This window comes from Typopeltis vanoorti, chromosome 21 (genome assembly GCF_054136105.1).
Source record: "Typopeltis vanoorti isolate ZY-2024b chromosome 21, IOZ_Tvanoo_1.0, whole genome shotgun sequence".
Lineage (NCBI taxonomy): Eukaryota > Metazoa > Arthropoda > Arachnida > Uropygi > Thelyphonidae > Typopeltis > Typopeltis vanoorti.
The window spans coordinates 63,157,761-63,178,036 of NC_143569.1; the positions used below are offsets into that span (position 1 = coordinate 63,157,761).

The 20,276-nt window shown below is 35.0% G+C and overlaps 1 protein-coding gene across 1 annotated transcript in view; it reads left to right on the forward strand.

Annotated features, from left to right (window-relative positions):
* The window catches only part of Cul3 (cullin 3), a 480,205-nt gene that overhangs the window by 131,055 nt on the left and 328,874 nt on the right, over window positions 1-20,276 (forward strand). Inside the window, exon 5 of the mRNA XM_090411507.1 lies at window positions 11,843-11,957. Coding sequence (XP_090267633.1) covers window positions 11,843-11,957 — 115 coding nt within the window. The remainder of the gene's footprint in view (window positions 1-11,842; window positions 11,958-20,276) is intronic.

The window sequence follows — 20,276 nt, forward strand, 5'->3', positions numbered from 1 at the left end:
CAGAATTTGTAATTATTATTTGGTCGTCTGCAAAGAGGAGAGTGTTTAAGTTAACTGTAGGTGAAAGTTTAATTCCTTGATGTAAATTTTTACTCCATTTTATTATTATTTCATTTAAGTAGATATTAAAAAGAGTTGCTGAGAGGGGACATCCCTGTCGGACCCCTTGGTTTATCTCTCTTGTATATGATAGCTCATGATTTAATCTTATTTGTATTTGATTATTTTCATATATACTTGTGACAGCTTTTAGGATATTATTTGGTATTTGTCTTTCTTTTAATATGTTAAATAATATGTTTCTTTTAACTTTGTCAAATGCTTTTTCAAAGTCAATAAATGCAATATGTGTTTCTAAATTATATTCTCTTCTTTTCTCTATTATTAATTTTAGGCAGAAGGCTGGGTCTATACATGATCGTCCTTTTCCAAAAATCCATTTTGTACCTCTAGAATAAAGTTTTCGGAATATTTCATTAGTTTGTTATTTAAGATTCTGCTGTATATTTTGTAACATGAATTTAGTATACTGATACCTCTATAGTTTTTAGGGTCATCTCTATTACCTTTCTTAAAGATAGGAATCACAATTGCTTTTTCCATTCTATTGGGGGGATACCAGTTGAGTAAATTTTATTTAAAAATAATAAGAGTCTTCCTTTGAATCTTGTTCCTGCGTATTTATATAGTTCTGAACCTAGCTTATCTTCTCCAGGTGATTTTCCGTTTCTTGTTTCTTTCAGGCTGATTTCTAATTCTTCTTCAGTTATTTCCTTTTCATTTTCGTTAATTGTTTGCCAGTTGTCTTTATTAAAATATTTGTCTGTCCACAGTTCTGTGTAGTAATTTAGTAATTCTTCTAATTTCAATTCAGTGTTTAATTTTATGTTTTCTTTGGTATCTGCATTTAGGTTTCAAAATCTTATATACATTGGGTCTTATTTTATATAAATCATGTTCTAAATTAGAAACAAATTTATTCCATGATTCTCTGTCTTTTTCTGACTTCTCTTTTAGCTATGGCTCTTATTCTTTTATATTCTATTTCATCTTCTAATCTTTTATTGCTTAACCATTTGTGATAGGCTTCTTTTTTCTTTTTGATTATTTCTTTGATTGTATCATCCCAGATCTTCAGTTTTTTTCTTTTATTGAATTTGAAATAATTCAATATTCTCCATTGAAATATCATTGAATATATCTAGTGTGATTTTATGAAACTCTGAACTTCCTGATTTTATTTGTTCTGCTACTATATCATCTTCTCCAGTACGTTTATTATTCTTTACTGACTTGAGGACTTTCCATAATCTGTTATGATTGGTGGTTCTGTATCTGTGTTATTTAAATTTAATGGAAGACTGTTTCTGTGCCTGTGTGTAAGGCCCTGTAAAAATCTGCACAATTGTTCAATTTCTTACTTATTTTTTAGTTTAGGAATCCATGTTTTCCTTCCATGTAACTCATTTGATTATTTTTTGTTGTCTTAAATTGTTCTTAAATTATATTTTCTAATATCATTTTTTGATTTCTTTTCTAATTAACGAACTTTCTATATTGTCTGTGCTACTTCAATGTCCATAATAAATTTAGTTTAATCCTTTATCCAAGTGTGAGCAAATAAAGTTTGCACCTGAAAGTATCTTCAGGACTGGGGTAAGGTGGTACAACACCAGGGCAACTCGTTGCAAAGGTGGAGCAAGCTACCAATAACTCCTGTTTCAGTATCTCCTATAATGCAAAACACATCTCCTTGCGGATATGTCTTATGTTATGCATTAAGGGAAGGGCCACTACCCAGACTAGTTTCGACCTTTATTGAGGTCTCTTCAGTGGGAGCCAGGCCCAAGTTGAGATACCAGGCCCCAGTCCTGAAGATACTTTCAGGCGCAAACTTTGTTTGCCCACACTTGGATAAAGGATTAAACTAAATTTATTATACTCTAACCAAGTGAAAAATAAAATTTCAACATACTTCAATGTCCATCTCCTTAATTCTCCCCCCCCCCTTTTTTTTTTATTTGATTAATTGTCCATAAAGCAAGTTTTACTCTAGATATTATATGTGCTTTTAATGATATGCTTAAAATTTCAGTAACTTTTTTTTCCTTTTTTTTTTTTTTTTTTTTTTTTAATGTTGAAACTATTTCATCACTCATACTTCTTTCATTCAACTTTCCTTCCATTATTTCCTCAAATTTTTCTTTATGGTTTATCATATCTTCATCTTATTTCTGGGCTTTTTCATTACTAGTTTCACCTTCTCTCTCGATTATTTTTATCCTTGTTCTCATGAGCCCACAGATATGTCTTCTAATATTGCTATGTCATTCACCATAATGTAATCAATTTCATTAAAAATTTCTCCATTTGGTGACTTCCAGTTCCACTTTTATTTTACTTTGTTTTTTCAAGAAATTATTACCTATGCACAATTCCATGTTAGTTCTATCCTTGCCCTCTTTCATTTCTTTGGCCACGCCTTGCATGTTTAAAGCACTTTTTTCCCTGTTGTTTGACTACTTTACTGTTATTCTCTGATTATAATTTTCCAATGACATGTATTATCTCTGAAAGTTGTGGAGAGATCCTCAAAAAAAATTTAACTTTCGTTCATCTGAATGACTGAAGGTTTGAGAAAAAAGCTTTGTCACAAGTCACTTTGAAACTGTGTTTATGGTGGTAGTGCTTGGATGATATATTCATTATTTGAGGCATGCCCTAAAAGGCTTCAGCAGTATTGTATGTTTCCTAAATGGTCTTCATCCAGAAATTCAGTTGACCTTAGAAAATAAAACATACATTTCTGAATGTTTTTTCCAGCAAAATGCAAACGGTAGTTTGTTTAGATATCTACAGGGAACCAACTTATACCGGTAGATTCCTCTATGCTTGACCCACTTCACTATCCACAACAAAAGCTTGCATTATCACTGCTTTAAAAAATAGTGCTTAACATATAAAAGATAATGCAACTGAAAAAGGGGGAAAAATTACCTTCTCTTTGAAGAGAAGGTAATTTTTTTCCCCTTTTCAACAGTTCCTTCAAGATGGTTACCTGAAAAATATTTTAAAAGTTGTTTTCCCAAGAAATTTCCACCTATTTGCCACTGAAGGAACTAACCTTTATATCTGACATCTCCTTTGTTAAATCACAAAGAACATGTAGTTCATATTTTGCAAAATGTCACTATCAGAACAATTTTCAAACTAGTTTAGATTCAGAATTTTTAGTTTTCTTTTGAATGGGTGTTATAGGATATCATCTGATGAAATTTTTAGTTATATTGCAAGGTGGGGGAGAGAACATGCAGGCATCCATGAAAGTTAAATTTATTTACAGTGAAGAAAGGGGTGAGAGCTAGGTTTTTCTCCCAGAGAGCAGCGAGTGAGTGGAATAGTTTGCCTTTAGGGGTAGTGAGTGGATCTAGTGTGAATGAATTTAAGGGAATATATGACAGCTGGTTGGATGATTTATAACCTCTCTCGATGAGTCCTTGACTCCCTTGAGGTCTTGTATAATAATAATATGAAAATAATGCAGTCAGTCAGTTCTCACTATAGCCAACTTATGAGGACCATAGGAATAGTTTAGCAGATGGTTTGTTATAGTGAATTTTCTTTTAGCATTGCATCCATGAGATTTTTATAGTGACTGAGCTTTTTATGATGATATTTGCTATGGTGAAAGTCACCATGTTGGCTGTGACTCTCATTTTTGTATTTGGTTGAAACTGTTTTCATTTGTTATTATATACAATGAATTTCATTGTCATTTAATAAACTTTATTTATTTAGAAAAGAAAAGGCTAAGCAATTTTTAGTTTATTTACATTGACTTCTTTAATGAAGTTTTTCACATGTTACATTTCTTTTTCTTTCCCACAATAAATATTTTGTATCTTTTGGTAGAGAGTGTTAAAAGTAGGTGAGACCCTTCACCCAATAGAAGTGTGAAGCCTTAGGAGTAACCTAGATATAAATCCTTCATCACAGCTTCAAGATTAATATTAATTTGCTAATAAAACTTTCTTAAATTTTGTTGCATGTAGAATTTTAGCACAATCTTGTGGAATGGTAGTTTTATCCTGAGTTCAAAATATGACAAAGTTAATAGTAATTTTACAGGTGCCAAAATTAATTCTTCTTGCAAGAATTTAGAAGTTTTATTAGCAAATTAATATTAATCTTGAATCTGTAATGAAGATCCAAGTAACAGAGTTCTAATCATTCCACAACACAATGAATTTTACTATGTTTTAAATTCAAGGTTCATAATTTGCATTCCTTGAGCATCAGGCCTCTGATAGCATTTTAGTGCATATGAATTAGGTTCTCAAGATATAAGTGAAAAGAGCTGTACACGGAAAATGTAACACAACCTTGATGGATGATAAATGATTTTCATCACCTACTATGATACTATCACACTCAGTTTACTCAAGCCCTGATATCTGTTATAAGTTATCTTTATGGGTGGAATTATCATTAGGGGGAAGGGGGGAAATGCCTTGCAAATTATGAATTGGCTCCTATTTTGAAATTAGCACACTGTCATTTAGATTTGGATTTGCTGTAAAGGAATTTTACTCTCACTCATTGCATGATGTTGATAGCATAATCAACTGAACCTCACTTTCCCCATATTTAAAAATTCATTCATAATCCATATACAAAGGAAGGGGGCCGAAAAGTACTGATATGAGATTGATATTGATATTTAAAGCAAATGCTATAACCACAAGAAAGAACATATCTTAAAACCCGAGTTTTTTGTGCTGCAAAAAAAAAATCCTGCAACTGAGATTTACCAAACTTTGTGTGAGACTTTAGGGAACTGTCCCAGCATATCCAACAGTTGCCAAATTTGTGGCCAAATTTAAAACTGAGCATCCTGAGACAACAGATGGTCCTCATGTCAGGAAGACCTATCACACCTGAAAACATCTGGAAAGACTGGGGATATCCAGGAAATGAATTCAGGCCATTATCCACCACTATCTTGACATACACAAGTTCTCAGCGAAGTGGGTCCCCAAATGTTTGAATGCTGACCACAAGAGACAGAATGTGTGCTGTCATCTCAAGGGATTTTGGGTCATTTTGAGAAATCAGGTGCAAATTTTTTGACTCATATTGTGACTGTTGATGAAACATGGCTTCATCACGATAACGCAGAGACCAAACAACAGTCAATACAGTGAACCTTCTGTCAAGGTTCTGTACAGCCAAAGAAGTTCTGAACCCAAAAGTCATTAGGGAAGGTTCTTGCCACTGTCTTTTGGAAAGTGGATAGTGTAATCCTTAACAAGTATCTCAAAGAAGGTGAATCTGTTACAACAGCTTTGAAGAAAATGAAAGCAGTACTGAAGCAAACGCTGCAGGAAACTGAGCAGAGGCATGTTGCTTTTGCAGGACAATGCACCTGCCCATGAAACCCAACTGACAATACACAACTTGGGCTTTCAATGTCTGCCTCATCCACCCTATTCACCAGACATAGCCCCATCTGACTATTTCCTATTCCAATTATAAAGAACACTTGAAAGGAACAAAATTTACCACAGATGATGAAGTTATATCTGCAGCTGAGGACTTGTGCAACAGGGGAAAGGCTTTTTTCTCAGAGGATTGCAAATAATGTGGCAGCGTTGTAATAAGTATATAACACTCTATGAGAATATGTAGAATAATGTGCAAGTTACATGGTTCTTCCTCAACTCCTTCATGGTGATTATCACAACTTTTCAGCACATCCTTATATTCCTGAAGATGAATTGCTTCTAATGTGCCCTCTGTTTGTAATATTAGACACTTCATTAAAAAAAAGAACTAGTTAGAAGTGGAAATCCATGTGTAGTAGCATTTACGAAAGATATTTTTGATCAAGATGATTGTGCTGTAAATGGGCTGAAAATTGACTTTAGTAGTTTACTTTTATCCTTTCCTTTAGTGTTACATGGTGATCAGCATTCATTTTAAATTATGGACTCTACAACTGTGTTATAAATAGCTATTTTAATTTCCCAATGTTTCGACCTTCGTATTAAGGTCATCATCTGGAGTATACACATATATACAGAGACAAGCTGAATTATGACTAACCAAACATACGTAATAACCACAGTAAATAGGTTTTAATAAGTAAATATTTCATCCTAAGTATCATAGGACATCATCAGTACAGTCAATTCAAACAACAGTAGAAATAACATAGTGTTAGGGCGCATGATTACAATGGAATCCCAATATGTGTGCAGTAACATGTTATAGAATTAAATTAAAATATATCTGTAGGAAAAAAAAAAAAAAACTCATCATATTCACACTAGAAAAAGAATCTCCATAAGGTGGATATTCTTTTTCTAGTGTGAATATGATGAGAGTTTCTCCTTTCTGGATTTACACATCCAAAGAAAAAAAGATGGTTCCATCTCCACTTCTATCTCAAGCTGACATTTTCAGGTCACTACATTCACAATTCTTCTGCTCATCATCCGTCTGAAAAATCTGGCATCATTAAATCATTAGTAACCATAGCACACAGATTCTGCTCCTCTGAAGAATCTCTAAACCATGGATTGGAAATAATCAAAAATACAGCCTATCCATTTAGTATGGCTGTATTTTAGATTATTTCCAATTCATTACTTATGGTAGATACAATCTTAAAACAACTCAAAAAATCATCAGTCACTTCCCCACACATCAACTTAGACAAGAACAAGCCCATAGGATTCCCATACCTTATGTCAAAGGCATCTCTGAACATCTTTCAAAAATTATGAAGAAATACAAACTTGCTGCTACCTACAACCCTATCAAGATCTATAACTTGTTACCTTCTCCAAAAGACAAACTATCATCTTTGATGCTACCTGGCGTGTACGAGGTTCCATCCGCCTGTAAATTGTCTTACTATGGACGGACAGGTAGATCTGTTCAGAAACGCATTTCGGAACATCAAGACCATATCCTTCTTATCAAACTGCAGAAATCTGGCCTCGCACAACACGGAGTTGAAAATCCAAACCATAGGATTCATTGGGAAAAGACCAAACTTCTACATAGATCTTTATATAAACATGAACGTTTATATAAAGAAAGTGTTGAAGCTCTACTTCACAGACCAAATCTAAACCATGATGACATTCTTGCTATTCCTAAAGTATGGGAAATTGTCATACAAAATTGTGTAAAATAATTTTTATATATGTTATCTTATTTTAATTAAATTCTATAACATGCTACTGCACACATATTGGGATTCTATTGTAATCATGTGCCCTAACTGTATGTTATTCCTAGTATTGTTTGAATTAACTGTAACGCTGTCCTATGATACTTAGGATGAAATATTTACTTATTAAAACTTATTACTGTGGTTATTACCTGTGTTTGTTTAGTCATGAATTCTCCATAGGTTTCATTGTACAATAAAGTTGAATTATATTTCACATGGTATGCTAAAGAGACAATGATTTGATCAACGGTTATTCTACTGATGACTTCTAGTGAAAATAGAATATAAAAAATAAATAAAAATACAAATAAAGTCCGCTCGGTTAGCATGACTGTGCGCTTCGCTACCATATGCTGGGGAAGGAGTGTCCTAGGTTTGATTCCCATCGGTGACGTGAGGAGCTGAAGGATCTTCCTCAGCCATAGCCAAGTTAGTCAGTATTGGATGTGGACAGAACGTTTTTTTCCCTCAGTTTATCCTGGAGTTTTTGATCCCGCAAAGCAGGCAAACTGGCCTTGAGAACTCAACACTACAGAACATAGGATACACCGGGTGTAGGGCTGACCATCTTATGCAGTGAACGGTTTGAGGTCTGATGATTAATAAACCCTCGACATCGCAAGGTAAAAGAGGGTAAAAGGAAGATAAGATGAAATGCAAATAAAAATAAATTACTTAATTAAAAACTACATCAAAGCTATATTCTATTTCAGATAACATCAGAGAAACATTCTTTCATATAAATAGTTTTCTTACAGTAACAATGACATTTAACATGACAATTGTTATATTACATTTAAGATTCTGGATTACTTATGGTTCTATTTATAGTTAACTCTTAGGGAGAAAGATTAAGTGGGTAGAATATGTGCCTTCCATATGCTTGGGATTTTTAGACCATCATTATTGTTAAGATTAGGGTGGTTGATAAGAATCTCACAGACTTCTTTAAATTTACGTTCATACCATGTTTTGGTGTGATGTAAACAACTGGTGCTTTTCCAGTTGATTCTATGTGAAGTTCAGGGCATGATCAAAAAGCCTGCTTCACCATAGCTGTTATATTTAATGCGTTGTTTATGTTCCTTTTGTCTGATAGGAATTGTGCGTCCTGTTTCCCCTATATAGGGTAGATTACAGGTGCATTAAATACAGTATACTCCAGGGTGGGCCAGTGGAGGGAGTGGGTCTTTAGATGAGTTGAGTAAGCTCTTTAATTTTGCAGGAGGTTTAAAGGTGGCTTCAAGGTTGTATTTCTTTAGTATTGTTTATTTTATCTGAATGTCCCTTTAATGTATGGAATGGTTATAGTTTTATTGTAGTCTAGTTTATCTTTGTTTTTTAGTGAGGTCTTGTAGAGAATTTTGTTGATAGTATTTTGGCTGTAATAACCTTTTTAGGAAAGTATTGCTGATAACTTTAATTCATCTTTAAGTCCTTGTTCATTGGAGCAAATCTTCAAAGCCCTGTTTCTTAGAGTATTAATGACACCTAGTTTTTGTGTTGGGTGGTGGTAGGAGTTTGTGTATATATATTGGCCAGTATGTGTTGGTTTCTGATAAACAGTGAAGGAAAGACTGCCAGAAGGAAGATGTGTGACAAGTGTATCTAGAAACGAAAGTGTGTTCTGCTTTCCAGTCTCAATTGTGAACTGTTTGTGTTGTTTGTTTAGGTGGCTGAGGAAAGTATCTAATGTCTGGCGGCCATGGGGGCCAGATAGTGAAACATCATCGATATATCTAAGCCAGACTTTGGATTTTAAAGGAGAGGAATCAAGAGCACGTTGCTCAAAATATTCCATATAAAAGTTAGTAATGGGGGGGGGGGTATAATAGCTGTGCCTTCTTTTTGTAGGTAGAAAGCGTTTTGCCACACAAAATAACCAGAATGTAATACATGCGCAAAGAATGCCGTGATATCGAGAGAGAATTTGTCCTGTAAAAGAAGAATTGAGGCATTGATCGGGACATTTGTGAAGAGGGCAGAGACGTCAAAACTGACTAATAGATCATCTTTTTCTAATGTAATGTCTTTGATTATGTATATGAAAGAATGTTTCATGTTATCTTAAAAATGGTTAATTAAGTAATTAATTTATATATTTTTATTTTATTTAATTTCTTTTTTTGTATTATATTTTCACTAGAGGTCATGCCAGTAGAATAACTGTTGATCAGATGTGTGAAATGTAATTCAGCTTTTCTCTGTATATATGTGTATACTCCAGATGATGACCTTAATATGAAGGTCTAAATGTTGGGAAATTAACATAATTATTTATAACACTGTTGTAGAGTCCATAATTTGTTCTAAAATGAGTTTACTTTTATATTTGTTATTTACAGAAGTTTCTTATATGGAAGTTAGTTCATGTTGTAGCTATGTTTCAGAAGAATGTATGAATGGATTTAGCTGTGTGAGTCATAGTTACTCGGGGAGCGGTGGAATTGTACTCCAGGAGATTGACGAGGCCAGGGATTTGGGAGTTTTGGTGGATGTGGAGTTGAAGTTTGGGGGGGGGGGGCACATTGCAAAAGTGGCTAAATCAGCTCATCAAATCACTTGGTTACTGAAGAATACTTTGACGAGCAGAGACAAGCAAGTTATTGTTCCTCTGTATCAAGCCTTGATAAGACCCCCATCTTGACTACTGTGCCCAGATCTGGGCATCAGGGTTTCTTCTTGATGGGGAGGAGGTGAAGAGGATCCAGAAGTGAGTGACCAAGATGATAGCAGGTCTATGGAATGAACCTTATGAGAACAGGTTGAAGATTTGTGGGTTGCAGAAATTAGTTGATAGGTGGAAAAGGGGTGATGTGATTAAGGCATTCAAATTACTGAAGGGTTTCTATAAGATTAATTCAGAGGATATTTTTCAGAACAGGACTGGTGGTGGGAGGACTAGGGGCCATCCATGGAAACTGGGCAAGGGTGTTAGAACTAGGTTTTTTACTTGGAGAGTGGTGAATGAGTGGAATAGGCTGCCAGTGTCTGTTGTGGGTGCCATGACTGTAAATGAATTCAAAGCAAAGTATGATTGATACTGTGTGGATGTTGAATAATTGTTCTTGACATGATGTTGAGGGCCTCCCTCGACGAGTCTAAGGACTCCTTGGAGTTGCCCATAATAATATTTTAATTTTACTGAGATTCTGAAACAATAAAAAGATATCATTTATTATTCAAAATATTAAAATATAACAGATGACACACATAAACAAAAGGCAGCTTTCATATGACAGGAGGTAACTTCAGCTTTGTATTATTACTGTGTACATAAATTATATTGACATATTTTTTTACTTTAAGGACCAAAATTGAAAACAATAACTTGATATTGCAGTGGTTCCTTTCAGATCTGAAAAAATTAAGTTGTATCACAGTAATATCCTGCAGAGAATCTGAAGTGAAGTCATGAAGTCAACAGCCTCAATATATGTTTTATGTTAGGCCCATACACGAGAAGTTGGTTGGTTGGTCGGTCAACTTATAGTACATTAGTACCATGTATGGGAATGTAGCCTAGTTGTTAAGATACTTCAAATGCAAGTTTTTGTTTGCACATGTAAAAGAATTAAAACAATGATATAATTTCAAAAATCATACTAGACAAGAAATAGATAAGTTTTCTAATAGATTAAAAATAATTAGAAAGCTAGTTTCATACAGATTAGTAAAAAGGGTAAGCAGCCTATGTTTATAACATTATTATTAACAGGTGAACAGTTTACAATTTAAGGGATTGTGAGATATGAAACTTGTGAGAATGAGGCATGTTAATTGGAAATGCTTTTACTGAGTTAATTCTGAACAGAGTTATCCTTTAATTAATATTTACCCCTATTTCCTATATAGTCATATAAACGTGAAGTTTGGCTTGTACTTCACTGCTGTATTCACTTTCATTCACAAGTACAGGAGATTGAAGGAGTTTTAAATCTGTTTTATGCACCTCCCATCCATGAAAGGTTATTGTAAACACATAGTACATTAAGTAGCATGGGTGGGTTAAGGATGTTTTTTATTTTATTTTATTATTATGTATATTTTATTGAATTTTTTACACAGTCCAGAAACCCTGCTCTGAAAACCAAACGTGAAACTTTTCAGGTTTGCTTTCAAGCCATTTCAGACCTTCATAAGCAGGGCAGTGGTCTCACACTGAACAATAAAACACATTTATGCCCACAGTGAGATTTGAACTGTTGGTTGGAGAGCCGATTCACTAACTACTCACCTGACCAGGTTCATCTGAGTTGATGTCAAAAAACAGACTTGGCAGTGTGCTCCTTACTCCTTACCTGGTGTCATAATCATTCATTTTTACCTGATTCTTAGTCTGGTCCTGTTTTTAAAGAATCTATCAGACATGTATTGTGAAGCAAATTTTAAGAAATTACTGCAACGAAGCATTTTATACATTTGCATTACAAAGCTGATATTTGGAGGGGGGGGGGATTAATTTCAGATATAAGTTAAATTTTTTATGTCAAGATTGTATTTCAGATAAAAGTTAAATTTTTTATGTCAAGATTTTATTTCCAGCATATAAGCCATAAAGGACTGTATGTTTTAATACAATTAATGTCTGCTGTCTAGGCTTGCAATTAAAAATGCCTGCCAAATGCTCATGATTCTGGGCATAGATTCAAGATCTGTTTATGAAGAAGATTTTGAAAAACCATTCTTACTACAGTCAGCAGAATTTTATAGAGTAAGTGTTTAAGGTGTCTTTTTCATGTTAATTTAGCTACAACATGCTTTTAGTGTATTATAACTTGATTTTGATTTCACTGTAAACACATGCTTTCATATGTAGATTAAATATTATTTAAAAAAAACTGTTATTCTTATCTCAGATTTCCATATAAATTTACAAACTTTTTAACTGTAATTTAAAATAGATATAAATGTCTTGTACTTAGCTAGAACATGTATTCATTTATTTAAATGAACTTGCTTTCTCATTTGAAATCATTGATGGTAATTTAATACCATTTTAGTTTCAATGCACAGTTTTTATACTTGCAACTTAACAGATGGGCAGATAATTGATCCTTACTTTCAGTGGAATTGAACAGCACTTATTGTATTAGATTTATGGACTCAACTACTATTTCATGTAAAAAGTTTAATAACTCTGTCCTTCTGGATATCAACAACTTTTTTTGTTGACTGGTGATTGAGCCTGCTCTTTCTCATTTGACAAACCATGCACTACATAAAGACGCAAAACTTTAGCATATCTAATATCCACTTCTCCAACCCTAAATTCTGATCTTCAAACTATTTTTCAGTTTCTGGTGCTTTGATAACCTTATTAACTTTTAATGCTAGGATAATTCAGTTTTGTCTTATTACTTGGGGGGGGGGGGGGATGAAAAAAAAATAATAAAAATAAACAAGACTGTTTTCTTTGCACTCTTACTTTTGACCATTCCCAAATCCCTAGACATAGTTTCGCTTCTTGGGATAACTCTGACCTGAATGCTTTCTTGGCATAAACATATCACACATATAGACTTCTCAGCATCTCCAAAATTAGGTTTCCAAGTATTACTTTGTCTCTTAGCATGCACTAACTCTGTAAATCACAAATATTTTAAACCATTCCATTTGGAGAGACTTAGGTTGATTAATGTAACCTGTTTCTCAAAATTTTATTCTACACATTTTCACAAAGACATTTGGTTTCTGCCACACACATTTTCTACAGGTTTTTCAATTCCTATTCATCAGAATTGGCATCTTTATGTCCTGCTACTCTTCTTGAGTTATCTTAATTTATGATATGTGCACCATTTAGTCATCAGCCTTTCACTGTTGAGTGCCATATTCCAAGAAGAAAGTTTTTTTAATACCCTTTCTTCATTCTCATATATGGTAATCCACACATGGCACTGATGTTATATATAAACTTCTGCTGTAATTTTGGAGCAGCTTATCTTATGTGTTTCCAGAATAGTGTGGTTTGTATCTTCAGATCCATTGGTAAGAAGTTCCTTCTTTTCCTACAGAACTGTTAAATCTGTACGCAGTATATTCATGACTTACTTTTAACGGTATTAACAACAACAAATGAACTATTTTATAAAAAGATGTTTTATTAACTTGCTTATATTCAGCTGAATTTCAAATCAGCATCATCAGAGCACAACATAGCATGTATACGCGACAGTGAGTAAGTGAAACAATACAGTTATACTGGACAAAAGATGTAAAGTCCTATTTTGGTGCCCTCTAATATTATTTAAAAAAAAAAAAAATTACAGCTATGTGGGAGTTGCTCTTAAAATAACACTCTCCCAAATTTTTGACAAATTAATACAACCATATTTGTCCAGGTTCAGAGAATTCTTCATCGCCATGGCTGACTCAATAAATAATCTTTTGGATCCGTAACGACTTCTAAATAGCACATTAGTTTTCTTCCATCTAATCCGGTGTGAAGGGGTGTCCAAAGCATGGTCTGCCAAGTCCTGACTTGCCATAATAATGGTAGCGAATGTATTTTTATATTCTTCCAGGCAGATGTTAACAGATCTTCCTGTCTACCCTTAGTATCCCAAGTCACAGGGAACTTCATATACTCCAGGGTGTGCTAGAGGGTGAAGTTATCCTTAAGCAAGCAAATCAGAGTTGCTAATTTAACATGAGATTTGAATGTGCGAAGGCCATGTTTCATTAGTACTTTGGCTATCTTTTCTAATATACCTCTGACATAGGGAATAGAAATGATATTGTTGTGTTCCTGTGTATTAGAGGAGGGAGAAGTAATGGAGCTATGTAGTGTTTTATCTATTTTGTAGGAATTGAAGCCATTGGCCAAGAAAGTATGGTGCAGATATTTGAGTTCTGTGGACAGAGCTGTATCATTAGAACAAATGGCTGTTGCTCTGTGTAAGTGTTTTTATAATGCCATACTGTTGGGCTGGATGATGATGTGATTGCTTATGTAAATATCTTCCTCTGTCTGTGTGTTTTTTAATTAAATTCTTTTTTCTACTGTGAAGTGGATTTTGGGGTGTTGGCTGTTTAGGTAGTTGACAAACACGTCCAAAGTGTGGTTACGCTATGTTGATGATGTGTTTGCCATTTGGCCTCATGGACAAGACACTTTGGATGCATTTTTTTATATTTTTAATATTTTTTAATAGTTTATTTATTTACTTTTTTATTTTGATTAAGATTTACTGGCAACATTGGTTATTGAATTTAATTAGCAAGTAGAAACTTTTATCATTTAAATGCTAGAAAAGAAAATCTGCAGAGAAGTGTACATGCAAATGTGGAAATGAACAGCTGTTGAATTAGTAGTGGATTGTTGTGTCTGTGCATGCACACATGCACTTACTTTCTCACCAAAAAGTCAGTGGAAAATGTGTAGATATGAACAACACATCTTTATTGATAGAAATTACTAATGTGTTGTGCATCTTTAGGTCATGATAGTTTCCAACATGAAGACTTTATTGGAGCACAATATTATTAGTAAGAATGTTATTTTTCTCCAATCTTATAATACATCAGTACGTTCCATTGATGAAGAGAGCTAGCTGTTTTAGTCATACACTAATTCTGCATTCTAGTTCATTCTACAAATATTCTTTCAAGATTAGGTTGAAGTTCTGTGCTGGTTACTGCAGTGTTTTGATCTTATTCTTTTCAAACCCGGTGTAAATTTACAGTAATTGCTTTCTGACGTGGAGAATTATTGTGTTGGAAAATGTGAGGGCCATTACATAAAATCATTATGTTAAGGCACACACATTTGTCCATAACATTAGTGTCGGGTCTAGCAGTGTTGCTGCTATTACAACATTACAAGTGGATCAAATCCATTCCATGAGAAACAGTCCCTCATCACTGGACAGTACCCAGGTAAAAAGCATTTTCCAGGCAACTCCAATAACCAAACATGTCCATCTACTAATGCATTCCTGGATGCTGACATCGTCAGCATCCAGAAATGCATTAGCAGAGCTAATCTCAGGTTGGTATAGTCACTTAAACAGAATGGATGAGGAAAGATTAACAAAACAAGCGTTCTCTGCCAGGTTGGCAGGAAAAAGACCCAGAGGAAGACCAAGATATAGGTAGATTGATACGGTAAAAAGTGCCTTAGAAGATAGAAATATAAAATCTGATAATGTTGGAGTCTTGACAAGTAACAGACTGATTTGGAGGAAAATTGTAGATAGGAAGTTGTTAATTATATAAATTTTTCATGTAGTATTATCATATCCCTTGACACCCCTTGAGGGTACATAGTAGGAATTTGATGATGTCCATCAGATGCATTTTTTATATTAAGAATGTGCAGCTTAATTCATTGCTCTCCATCATAGGACTGATTTCCATTGCATCACTGTTCAGGTTCTGTGTGCTTAACCCTGTGCAGAATTTGACAATCTGCATTTACATCGTTATTAACAAAACCTGAAAATTCATGGTATCGAACTCTCCACTCATCAGAAATGCTTGTGGCTGCCATACCAAATAAAGATTCTGGAGAATGGTAATTAGCCTTCTCAGAGAATGTTGTATCATGTTGAAAGTTTATTTTTCACTTGGTCAGACTATAATAAATTTAGTTTAATCCTTTATCCAAGTGTGTGCCAACAAAGTTTGTACCTGAAAGTATCTTCAGGACTGGGGTAAAGTGGTACAACACTGGGCGACTCCTTGCGAAGGTGGAGCAAGCTACCAACACTCCTATCTCAGTATCTCCCATAATGCAAAACACATCTCCTTGCGGATATGTATAATGTTATGCATTAAGGGAAGGGCCACTACCCAGACTAGTTTTGACCTTTATTGAGGTCTCTTCAGTAGCTTGCTCCACCTTTACAAGGAGTCGCCCGGTGTTGTACCACTTTACCTCAGTCCTGAAGATACTTTCAGGCGCAAACTTTATTTGCACACACTTGGATAAAGGATTAAACTAAATTTATTATAATGTTGTATCATGTTAGTACTTCACAGCACTCATTATTTAGCATCATCATTTATTCATTTATAAATAGGGGAAATATATACAGAAATATTCATATAACAAAAACTCATGAAGATAGCCTATTAGTTGAAAGTGTGCCAAATAGTAAATATCACATTGGTGCGCCGACCCCGTTTAACATGGGAAAGGCATAGTGAAAGAAGAAGTAGTAGTAAATACCAGATGGTTCATGAACCTCATCTTCAGAAAGAACTTTGTTTATGTATTGAGAAAAATGTTTTCTTGGTCTTCCTCAGTGTCAATTAGTTGACCTGTAGAGAGCAAGAGCATTGAATGTAGGTGAAGATAGATGTCTTAGCTAATGTCCAGTGCACCACTCTTGGGTAAGAGGCACTTTTGTTCAAAGTTATATTTCAGCACCCCCATAAAAATAGAATTTGCAAATTAAAATGAAATTAATTTCAAGAAATTTTTATGTATTTAGTATGGAAATACAGGATATACCTGTGTGTACATAATAATAGAGCATCTCATTTTTTTTTTTTTTTATCAAAAAAATCAACACATAATACATTTTTGACTTTGGTATATATGATATGTCATTTCTTACATATTTATCCTCCTAGCTTTAGCTGCCACAAAATTCTTAATTAGCTCTTTTATCATCATCATCATCAAATTCCTGACATGTATAGGATATGATAGTACTACATGAAAAATTTACATCATTACTAACTTCCTGTCTACATTTTACCTCCAAATCAGTCTGTTACTTGTCAAGACTCCAACATTATGAGATCTTATATTTCTATTGTCTAAGGCACTTTGTACCGTATCAATCCATCTATATCTTGGTCTTCCTCTGGGTCGTATACCTGCCGACCTGGAAGAGAACACTTGTTTTGCTAATCTTTCCTCGCCCAAAGTGACCATACCACCTGAGATTAGCTCTGCTGACGCATTCCTGGATGCTGACAATGTCAAGTTCTTTCCTAATATACTCATTTTTAATGATATTGCCATTAATGCCATCTGTTCACGCCTCCAATCTCTCTTAGGACTCTCATATCTGCAGTTTTAGTCTTTGGTCAAGTGTTTTACTTCTGACCCAATTCTCAGATCCATAAGCTAAAACTGGTTTGAACACTGTCTTATATACAGCTAATTTAGTGTTCTGACTAAGTTCTTCTTATTCCATATGAATTTCTTCAATTGACTTCCTACCATACCAGCTTTGTTGATTCTGTTGTCTACTTCCATATTTAATTTACCATATTCAGTAAAAATCGTGCCTAAGTAGCTGAAATCTTTTACTTGTTCCACAGGTTCTCCATTCAGAACGCAGTTGACATTTTCAATGATTCTGCCTATTTTCATTGTCTTTGTAATGCTGACCTTCATACCATATCTATTACAACAGTTATTCAATTTAGACAAAGAATCTTGCAAACTTGTAGCGGATTTATTTAGAAGTATAACATCGTCCGCATAAAGCAAAGAGCTGAGATTAACATCTCCAATTCTGATATCATGTATAATACCACTTTCCTTCATAATGTGATCCATATAGATAATGAATAACAGAGGGGATAATGTACATCCTTGTCTCACACCAGATTTAACATTAAACCATCTTCCTGTACTTCCTTCAATTCTAACTGCTGACTTACAACTCAAATAAAGACTAAGTATTGCTTGATATAATGCCCCATTGACACCATATAACTGTAGTGTATTGAATAGCTTCTCTCTTGGCACCGTGTCGTATGCCTTTTCCAGATCGACAAAACTTAAGTACAGATCTTCGTTATATTTCCATGCTTTTTAAACTTTATGTCATAAAGTTTAAATCTGATCCTGACAGCCTCTATTTGGCCTGAATCCAGCTTGTTCTTCACCAAGCTTTTCTTCCACAATTCTTCTCAACCGTTTCTCAAGTATACTGGCATAAATTTTGCCCAGAAAACTCAGTAGGGAAATACCTCTGTAATTCTCACATTCAGTTTTATTTCCCTTTTTATATATGGGCACTATTAGAGCTCTACTCCAATCATCAGGAATTCGTTCCTCTGTCCAGGCCTTCTTAACTATGCAGTGCAGCCACTGTAAGACTTTTATACCACCATACTTGGTGGCATTGATTGGAGTGAGGAGAGGACACACGGAAGGAAGGAACTGGATTTTATGCGGTTATTAAGGGATAACTATCTGCGACAGCATGTAATGGAAAATACTAGGGGTCAGAGAGTGCTTGACCTAGTAATTACATCTGAGGATTTGGCTGTAACAAATATGACCACATTGCCACCAATCGGTGAGAGTGATCATAAGGTCTTAACTTGGGAGGTGGCTAAAGGTGTAGAATTTTCAATTAAGACAGGGTACATGTGGAATTATTGGGCTGGAAAGTATGACAAGCTTAGGAGTTTGATTGGTTCAGTGCCATGGCATGTACAACTGCAAGGACTAGAAGTTGATAGTGCATGGGAGGTAGTTAAGAAGTGCTTGCATGAAGCAATGGCTGACTGTATACCTAGAGTCCGAATAATAAATCAAGTAGGGATTAAATGGATGAATAACACCATTAAGCTTGAGCTGCAAAAAAAGAAACAACTATGGAGGGAATTTAAGGAGAAGGGTGACCGGTAGGCACATGAACGGTATAAAGCGCAGGCCAGAAGGGTGACGAGTGTGGTAAGAAAAGCAAAAAAGGATTACGAAAGAACATTGGCCAAGCAGGCTAAAGAGAATCCTAAACAGTTTTTTAGATATGTAGCAAGTAAAAGGAAAAATGTACATAGCAGATTGATTTTAAAGAATGCCGATGGTAGGGAGGTAACTGAATCAGTTGAGATAGTTGAGTTACTGAGTGAGCACTTTGCAAGAGTATATCATCCAGGTGGTGACATTGCAGAAACGAATAAACCAGTAGATTATATGGGAATTGTGGTTAATGAAGTGGAGGTGAGTAGTCTATTGCATAACCTCAATGTCAATACATCTGTGGGATTGGATGGTATACCAGCTCATTTCGTACGAGAAGCAGCTAAAGAATTGTCAGTACCCTTGACCATTTTGTTTAATTTGAGTCTTGGGTCTGGGTTAGTCCCGAGCGGGTGGAAAGAGGGGAAAATAGTTCCACTGCATAAAGGTGGTTCCAAGACTGCTGTTGTAAATTACCGACCGATTAGCATATCAGGAATCATTGTCAAGGTCTTAGAGAAATTAGTCAAGAAAAGAATACAGGATTGGATAGATGAAAATGGGATATTGTATGGGGGACAACATGGTTTTGTGAAGGGTAGATCATGCCTCAGTAACTTGCTCACGTTTTATAACACAGTGACGGCTGAACTGGATAGGGGTAATGGGTTTACAGTGATACTACTGGACCTTGCCAAGGCCTTTGATAGGATACCACATGGAACCCTAATCAGTAAACTGGAGCAGATGGGGATAGATATAGGGTTGGTGAGATGGATAGGAGGGTGGTTGAAGGAGAGATATCAAAGAGTGGTTTATTCAGGAGTGGAGTCTAAAAGACATCTTGTGACTAGTGGAGTGCCACAGGGCTCTGTTCTTGGACCACTGCTTTTCAATTTGTTCATCAATGATATTGGAAAGGATCTAAGAGGAAGTGTTCACTTGTTTGCTGATGATGCAAAGTTGGGTAGAGCAATTGTGAGTGCACAGGATGTCAAAATTTTACAGGATGATTTGGATAGTTTGGAGGACTGGGCTAGGAAAAATGGATGTCAATTTAATGTGGCAAAGTGTAAGGTTATGCACTTTGGGGTGAAAAGAATAGCAGCAGTATATCGCATTGGTGGAACCATACTCCAGGAGATTGATGAGGCCAGGGATTTGGGAGTGTTGGTCGATAGGGAGTTGAAGTTTAGGGGGCACATTGCAAAAGTAACTAAAACAGCTCACCAAATCACTTGGCTTCTGCAAAATACTTTAACATGCAGAGACGAACAAGTTGTTGTTCCTCTGTATCGAGCCTTGACAAGACCCCATCTGGACTTCTGTGCCCAGTTATGAGCACCAGGGTTTCTTTGTGATGGGGAGGAAGTG